The sequence below is a fragment of the Temnothorax curvispinosus genome, unplaced genomic scaffold (genome assembly GCF_003070985.1).
Source record: "Temnothorax curvispinosus isolate PA1 unplaced genomic scaffold, ASM307098v1 QBEX01011354.1, whole genome shotgun sequence".
Lineage (NCBI taxonomy): Eukaryota > Metazoa > Arthropoda > Insecta > Hymenoptera > Formicidae > Temnothorax > Temnothorax curvispinosus.
In genome coordinates, this window is record NW_020221134.1 from 1 (window position 1) to 9,082 (window position 9,082).

The 9,082-nt window shown below is 31.7% G+C and overlaps 2 protein-coding genes across 2 annotated transcripts; one reads left to right on the forward strand and one right to left on the reverse strand.

Moving 5' to 3' along the window:
- Positions 1-444: 444 nt before the first annotated feature.
- LOC112461395 (non-structural maintenance of chromosomes element 4 homolog A-like) lies at positions 445-3,809 on the forward strand. The gene is made up of 7 exons (XM_025026626.1): positions 445-553; positions 628-720; positions 1,598-1,728; positions 2,374-2,485; positions 2,930-3,232; positions 3,317-3,432; positions 3,658-3,809. The coding sequence occupies exons 1-7, from the start codon at positions 445-447 to the stop codon at positions 3,715-3,717; spliced, it is 924 nt and encodes a 307-aa protein (XP_024882394.1). The 3' UTR covers positions 3,718-3,809.
- Positions 3,810-3,883: 74 nt separating this feature from the next.
- On the reverse strand, positions 3,884-8,301 carry LOC112461397 (ATP synthase subunit beta, mitochondrial; the record flags this gene model as incomplete). Its single annotated transcript, XM_025026627.1, has 6 exons — positions 3,884-4,550; positions 4,887-5,116; positions 5,198-5,423; positions 7,156-7,499; positions 7,640-7,903; positions 8,076-8,301. Coding segments are annotated over 6 exons (1,464 nt in total), but the record flags the coding sequence as incomplete, so codon positions are not given.
- Between the last annotated feature and the right edge of the window lie 781 nt (positions 8,302-9,082).

The following is a 9,082-nucleotide window of genomic DNA, read 5'->3' on the forward strand; positions in this document are numbered from 1 at the left end:
AAACCTTTCTGGAAGCTTTCTGCAACAATCTGTGCTGTATGGGTAGTTACTAAACTGGATTACAAGTCGTCGTATAAACGTAGTCATTAATGCCGCTGTCTATACTTACTCCTAAATTTATATAAGCATATACATTGAAATTGTAATAAACTACACTTTCTGCTATTTTAGTTTATCTAAAATTGTATATATGTGTTGTGTGTTGTATGTATAAACGTGTGTTGTGTATACACACTGACACATATATCACAAAAATAATGAAAAATTTAATTTTATTATTGAAAATGTTAATGTGTAAGAAAGATATATTAATCTTCCTGATCATACAATTACTAATTGTTTAAAGTATTATATATCTCATTATACTATCATATCTTATTTTTGCTTATAGAACAAGGTGCTTTTATCTCTTCAGAAGAAGTTACGGAAAAACGTTTTATCAAAATGTTAAACAGCAGAAATTCAACGAGTTGTTTAAATTCGTCCAATGCTAGATCTTCCAGGGAACGTAAAAATTGCCTGAAGCGTGCCTTGCAGCAAACATTAGTTTTACGTAATAAAAAAAATTGTTTTAGCTTCTTTTTACTCTGTACTTAAATATATGACCAGTTAAGAAATAATTTGCAGAGGAAGTGGCCAATGGTTCCACAATAAATAAGCTGGATGAAGCCATAAACGAAGTCGACCATGTTACTTCTGAAACAAGTATAGAAGAAAAAGGTATAAAAAACTTTAAAGTTATATTTTTTTTACATATGCGATATTATTCTCGTATAATATATAAAATTATACAAAGTTTTACATTATATGTACGAGATAAACTATACTCCATCCAACGAGAAATTGAAAGTTGTTCTGCTCATAGGCGGGCAAAGTGAGAAAAGCGTAGCGCGCTTGTATACGGCATGGCAGTGTGGAGAGGGGCTTCCTAGGTCTTCCGTGGGGGGAAAACTTGCGCGAGACGGACAAGTTTTCGTCCGATCTACTCTCAATCTCTCGTTGAACAGAGTATACATATATATATATATATATATATATATATATATATATATATATATATATATAAAATTTGTATATATGTATATATATAATAATAATTTTATTTAATCCTTGCCTTGCGGCTTAGGATGACTTCCATCAACTCTTACATAAATTTACAAACATACACATAATTTGCAAACATATAACTTTCTTTTTAACATACATATATATTATACATCACTTAGATCATTTTAACTAACTCTAATACTAATTCAACATTCTAACTGTCTTTCAATTTCCCTTCCTACTCTTCACCCTCCATCCCTTCCCTTTCCTCCGATATATGTATATATATATATATATATATATATAATAATAATAATAATAATATATGTATATATATTTAATACATAATGTAAGATACATATTTATGTGATAAATCATGTATTGGAACAATAATATTGCAATTTGATAAAAATTAGAAAACCTTGTGTGTGTGTGTGTGTGTGTGTGTGTGTGTGTGTGTGTGTGTGCGTGTGTGTGTGTGTGTGTATATATATATATATATATATTTTACTTTATTATAGATTAATCCATATTTTATTCATATTTTTAGTCTCTAATCAGCAGGAGGTGCTTATCGATTCACAAATGATGACGTCATCTTCCAAAGTTCTAAAAACTTGCACTATCTCACTGACAAAGAGAATGCGCGACTATGATCATATCGACTTTTCACAAAAATTGGTAGATTTGATGATTATAATTATATATCTATATTTATCTATGCTATCGGTCAAAAATTTGAGACCATTGAACATGTCTATATACAAAATGAAATCAAAGTTATGCATTATAATTTGACATATTTTTAGTATTTTATTCATCGCTTTATGAAATGAAAAATAATATAAAATATTTGAAAATTTTGTTAAAAAAAATTTTTTTACAAGATGAAAAAAGTATTAGACACTAAAAAACAGACACTTTTTTCGTTGAAGTAGTTATCCTTACATCTAATTACTATTTTTTTTAGTAATCTAAGTACTCAGCTACAAGTTTATTTTATTTTTTTCTGACAAGACTTCCATTTTCTTGAAATTAATGCTAGATTAATCACAACTGTGCTAAATATAATGCCTATTTACTTTCAAATTAAGAAAAAATATTGAGTAAAATACGAATCAGATTTTTACATCATGTTTTACTGGAATAGTTTTAAGTTTTATATATGGTCTGAACTCAACTTTTGACAGTAGTATACATTCTTGATATTAAAATGCTTAACAAAATTATATTACGTATGTTGCTACTTCTAAGCTTTATTTTATTTATTATTTTTCTCATTATTATTATTATCATATAGTTATTTTTGTAATATCTATGTCTTAGGTAAAACATTTGCAAGAAACATCAGGAAAATCACAGTCTCCGAATTGGTCACTTTTAGAGAGACGGGTAACAAAATTGTTTAAAAGGATTGCTAATAGCAGCACACTATTAGGTCTGTTTAAAATTATTAAAAATAAAAAAAGTACATTTTCCTAACGCGAGCGTGAAATGGACCGCTTTTCGCGCTTGTTTTGAGTGAGCAAAACGATTCATTTCTCCACTAGTTGAGAAATGGCTTCATTTCTCAACTAGTGGAGAAATGAAAATTGTAAAACAAGCGCGAAAAGCGGCCTGTTTCACGCTCTTATTAGGAAAAATAGTATGAACAACTCGTGGGAAGAGTGGTCGAGCCCAAATGAGTGCGACCAACTTCACACTCATTCAGAATCGACCACATTTCCCACTCGTTGTACAAATATATATATATATATCACAAATATATATATATATATATATATATATTTGTGAATATTTTTTTAGGCATATTGTCAAGTAATTTTAAATTTGTACTTATATTTAAAAAATCTAGTTAAATTTCTGGAAATTTTTATTTCAGGCACATTGGATCCTTTAGAGAAGAAGATAATAGTTAGGAAGAAACCTGAACAGAGAGTAGCATCGCAACCTGCAGTGACAGTACCTGATAAACTGGTGCCACATGCAAACACAAAGGATGAAGACAGTGTCGAACGTACTGTGAGAAAGATTAAAAAGTTAATAACATGTTACTGTAAAGAAGCTGGAAAACCGCTCGATTTCTTTCAATTGATTCTGCACCCCCATGATTTCGGAAGGACCATTAGAAACATGTTATACATATCGTTCCTTGTAAAAGATGGAGTAATGAAATTGAAAAAAGGTATGTTTTTATCTTTTCAAACACAAGTAGTTCCATCTTTTTTTCTTCTTATTTATTATCAAAATTTGATTATTTTTATCTCAGATCATAGAAGTCTCGTTGTGGAACCATATCACAAGGAAATAAATTCACAACAAAAACGATCTAGCAATAGAATGGGTATTCAGAATGTCACATCATTAAACATGAAACAATGGAGAGTAAGTTAAAATTCTTAAAAAATCCGCTATTTAATGGATTTCGAATCAAATCACAGTTCAATAAAAAAATAATTTTTTTTACTTTTCTTAGTTTTACATAAATAAAAACTATTTTGTATTCTGTAACAAATTTATCAGATTAAATTGAGGATCTATTGGGCACATTAAAATTGTAGGAATATTAAAAATTGAAGTTATAAAGTTAATAAAACTGTCTTTTTTCAGATATTGAAAAAAGCGTACAGATTGGAACAACCAATGATTGATTTTGACGAAGAAAAATAATTATAATCACTAACGTACTTTCTTATCAATGCAAAAAAGGACATGTAATTTCTAATTTATATTTATGGTATTGCATTAGATTTTCAATTATATACTGTATCAATTATTTTTCCACAATTTTGACAGAAAGTTATTAAAACATTATTAAAATAAGATATATAATGAATATTATTGCGTTTTTGTAAAACTTTTATTAATGTCTAATATATACATCGTGATTCCTACAGTTAATTAGTAATAACACGATTATATTAATTAGATCTGTGGAGAAAGTCTAGAAATATCATATGTTGATGTTATATTCTGACTGAACAATTCAAGTATAGTTTCTAATGAATGCTTTTGTAACGAAAAGAAGGTAAAGCATAAAGCAACCTTTCAAGTAATAATTACAGTAATAATTCATATATGTTGCGATAAAGAATCCAGTAATATCTTCATGCTCTTTCACTTATCTTTTATACTTTTTTACTCAAATACACTTTTAGTACTTGTTTATTTAGATCTCTTCAAAGAAATTGATATGATAAAAAATTATAAGAGAATGCAAATTTCACTGGAAGGTTGTCATGATAAAAAAAAAAAAAGATTAGATAGAATAGAAAAAAAAGAGATGATAGAATAAAATTTAAACGCTTTTACGATGACTGTAAGTTAATTTATTGTTTGGCTAATGATTCTGCTTTCGCTACAACTTCCTCAATCGGGCCGACCATGTAGAACGCTACTTCTGGTAAGTGATCCAATTCTCCGGCCAAAATCTTTTGGAATCCTTTGATGGTTTCTTGTAATGGTACTAGTTTGCCGGCATGACCGGTAAACACTTCGGCGACCTAGAATGATACGATTGACTTTTTAATATGATACATAATGAAACAAAGTAAAACAATCGGTTATCAAATACCTTACCACATATGATACAAGAAATTTTGAATGAAAAAATATTCCAAAAAAACCAAGAATCAAAAACAGAAACAAATCACAAATTTAAATAAACTAAGTAAATTATAATACTGGGTCCCTTGAAGAACGTAAATCCAAATGATAAGAATGAAGAAAATAATAAGATAATTTATGAAAGTAACGCTAATATTTCAAAAATTGCGATTTTCAAAGAAAGGATTCCATCAAATTTATATATAGTGTTTTATATTTATATTAGTGTTTACCTGGAATGGCTGAGACAAGAACCTCTGGATTTTACGCGCGCGTGCAACCGTCAGTTTGTCTTCCTCTGACAATTCGTCCATACCCAAGATTGCAATAATATCCTGCAGCGATTTATAATCCTGGAGGATCTTCTGTACACCACGAGCAATATTATAGTGTTCCGTTCCAATAATATTGGGATCCATGATACGGGATGTGGAGTCGAGAGGATCAACAGCTGGATAAATACCTATATCGCCAATAAATGCTCGAAAGATTATCGGACACAATACCGTGACACAATAGATGCAATTCTCAGAGAGATACGTACCTAACTCAGCAATGGCGCGTGACAACACGGTTGTAGCGTCCAAGTGAGCGAAGGTGGTAGCAGGAGCAGGATCTGTCAAGTCATCAGCAGGCACATAAATAGCTTGAACAGAAGTAATGGATCCCTTCTTCGTCGTGGTGATACGTTCCTGCATGGTACCCATGTCGGTGGCTAACGTAGGTTGGTAACCCACGGCGGATGGAATACGACCCAACAAAGCGGACACCTAAAACACGTATATACATTATAGACATATTAATAGTTATTAAGAGTTTGAAAATATTTAATTGACTTATGAGATGATTAACCCTTAAATTCCACCCGGGGTCCAGCGGACCCCAGACCCTTTACAATGATATATTTTCAAATGTTTCCCCCAAAAATGGAGCTCATGCTCCCATTGATGATAGTTGAATGATTGACCTACCCGGTTGTACACTTAGCAGTACTCAGTTTACTTAATTTTTTATACTATGTTGAAATTAAAATTTTAACAATATAAGCATTTTATTCTCTTTTCTAAGCCTTGAACAACATTGAAAATAATTTTCATAACTAAATATCAAAAAATCAATGAGTAAGGAAACATTTTTCATGCTGGGGTCTTTTAGACCCCATGTGTCATTTACGAGATTCTTGAGAGGTGTGGCATTTAAGGGTTAAAGACGAAAAAATTGACCTTGTCAAAAACAGAAATTTTTTATTTTGATAAACAGGTGATTAGATGGATCTAAATAATTCGTAGAATGCAAGGCGACACAGCTTGTATAATCTCTTTTTACTTTTAATATATCGTGCCGATCGTCCGCAATAGCATAAATGATAATGAGTGGCTCCTGGACTCGTCGCGGCCATGTTGGAATGTGACGTCAGAAGCGAGAAATGACACGTTGAAAATTCTTACATAGTATTTCCAAATAAGAAGATATTTGCTTAAAATAACACTACAGATCATTTCAGCAAATTTCAAAAATACTCCGAGTTACATCCCTTTTTCTTGACAGTTATTAAACATCTGTAAAACGAATGTGATACGATGCAGGTTTATGCACCTGCGACGAGTACCCAGGAGCCTTAACGTACTATGTTAACTCAATTGGGTGAGAAATATATTTATTGTTTAATCATTTTTATATAAATAACTTCTCTGGAGTAAATTGCCAATATGTACAAAAGTCGTGTAAAATCTAGACAAAAAATGCAAATTATTTATATTATCAAAATAAAAAATTATGTATATACTTGTATATTTGCAATATTTCCGATTCTTTAAACTAAATGAATCTTATGTCTTATTTTGATATATTGGATATTGAAAGTAGGCTCTGATACTTTAAAAATTTATAGTACGTATTAAAAGGGATAAAAAATACTTCAACACAACGTATTTTTCACAACATCTCCACGGAAGTTCGACTTTCCATGCCTGTAGAGAGGGGCGAAAGTGACCAATTTCACGCCAGGACGGCATTAGCGGGACGAAAGTAACCACTCCCTAGGGCGGAAAGTGATCACTTTCGTCCCGCTAAACAGGGCCCGCTAAAGTGGCCACTTTCGTCCCGCTATGCCGTCCTGGCGTGAAATGGCCACTCTCGCCTCTCTCTAGGCATGGAGGTCGAAGTTTCCGTAAAGATATTGTGAAAAATATCGTGTGCACCTCGGGGCGAAAGCTTTTTCAGAAGAAAAACGCTACTTTCGCCCCTTGGTGCACAATATACTATTTTATCCCTTTTAATACGTACTATAAATTTTTAAAGTATTAAAGCCTTCTTTCAATATCCAATATATCAAAATAAGACACAACATTCGTTTAGTTTAAAGAATCGGAAATATTGCAAATATACAAGTATAAAATTTATTAATTATATAAATTGAAATCACATAAATATATTAATAAAGTTATAAACTTTTCTTTGTCAGTTATGTATAGGTTTGCTTATTAAATTATATCTATTTACCTCGGAACCAGCCTGAGTGAATCTGAAAATGTTGTCAATGAATAACAGCACATCCTGACCTTCCTGATCACGGAAGTACTCGGCGACAGTGAGTCCAGTTAGAGCTACGCGGGCGCGAGCGCCAGGCGGCTCGTTCATCTGTCCGTACACTAGTGCTACCTTAGAGGTCTTGTCCTTAAGAGAAATGACACCTGATTCGATCATTTCATGATAAAGATCATTACCCTCGCGGGTTCTTTCACCCACGCCGGCAAATACCGAATAACCACCATGAGCTTTAGCCACATTATTGATCAGTTCCATGATGAGTACAGTTTTGCCAACTCCAGCACCACCGAATAACCCTGACACATAATATCGATGCGACTCGTAATATGGACATTAACATAAATAAATTATTAATTTCAATAACATATTAGTTAAAAAATCCAATTCTTTTTTTTTTTACTTTCCATAGTTCTAATTCTATCGCAATGTGTCTTACCAATTTTTCCACCTTTGGCGTAAGGAGCTAGCAAGTCCACGACCTTGATGCCCGTGACTAGAATCTCTTGTTCGACGGACATGTCTACAAATTCAGGAGCATCTGCATGAATAGGGGCTAGCTTATCTGTGGGGATGGGTCCGCGTTCGTCAATGGGTTCACCAATGACATTGATAATGCGGCCCAAAGTCTCGGCTCCTACAGGAATACGAATAGGATATCCAGAATCTAAAACGTTCTGACCACGTACTAGACCTTCCGTACCTACAAATACGAGTGACCTATTGCTGTATCTACCAAAAGTCAATTTGTATTTATGCAAAATATATTAACTCTTAATAAAGCTTTCATTAAATTCGATGCACATTTTATGCAAATCCATAATTAAAATTTGCAAATCTACATACTGCGTTTTATAATATCTAAAAAATATTACCGTCCATAGCGATAGTGCGTACTGTATTTTCTCCAAGATGCTGAGCAACTTCAAGTACTAGCCTGGGTGTACGATTCTGTACCTCCAAAGCATTAAGGATAGGTGGAAGAGCATCGTCGAATTGTACATCAACAACAGCACCAATGACAGCTACTACCTTTCCTTGCGCACCACCTTTGGGTGCAGCTGCAGCTTTAGCTGCATAGTTTCTTCCTATTTCAGATAATTAAATCTTACATTTAAGCCTCAGAAATATTGTACATAATTAAGAAGCTGTACATAACTAAAGAACTATATACACCTAAAAGATAAAAAATATACTAGTTTTTGTTAATTTTTTTTAAATAAATGATAAGATTTCGTGATCCATTAGTCTAAATGTCACAATTATCTAATCTAACTACACGCTCAAAAGACAAGTGATTGAACATTTCTCTTTGACATAAGAAATTATCTTAAGTTATTTCTGGGAATTTTAAGAAAACGATTCTTCAATTCTACTTAGATTCATATAACTCCATAAACGAATAGTTCAAATGTTTTCATACCTCTTGAAGAAATTAATTTCAAGATACCCCCAAATTCTTGCGACGATTAAATCGAGAAAACGTTACGAACATATGTTACATAACATAATACGCTTGTATAATAACTATTCGTATGATGTTAGCCGACGACTGACACTTTTTTTTTAAATTAAGTGTGAAATCGATTGTATTTCGTTTGTAGATTTTTGTAGTGCATTTATTTTCGTTTGTTAGTTTATAATTAAATTTTAATTAATTATTTAATTTGTAATTGTAAACCATGAAACTAGCCGACATATGTATTATAATTATTATAAAATTTAAAAAATAGGTGTGGAATTGATTGTATTTCATTTGTAGATTATTGTAGTGCATTTATTTTCGTTTGTTAATCCATATAATTAATTTTTAATTAAATATTAAAGTGTCAGTCGTCGGCTAACATCATATGATACAGCAACATATTATAAAATAAAAAAA

Bases quoted from the DNA above. Each gene is read 5' to 3' on its own strand.
- LOC112461395 (XM_025026626.1), top strand. From the start codon at position 445: ATGTTAAACAGCAGAAATTCAACGAGTTGTTTAAATTCGTCCAATGCT. The intron at 3,233-3,316 runs GTATGTTTTTAT...TTTTTATCTCAG, and splicing joins AGTAATGAAATTGAAAAAAG to ATCATAGAAGTCTCGTTGTG. The intron at 3,433-3,657 runs GTAAGTTAAAAT...GTCTTTTTTCAG, and splicing joins TAAACATGAAACAATGGAGA to ATATTGAAAAAAGCGTACAG.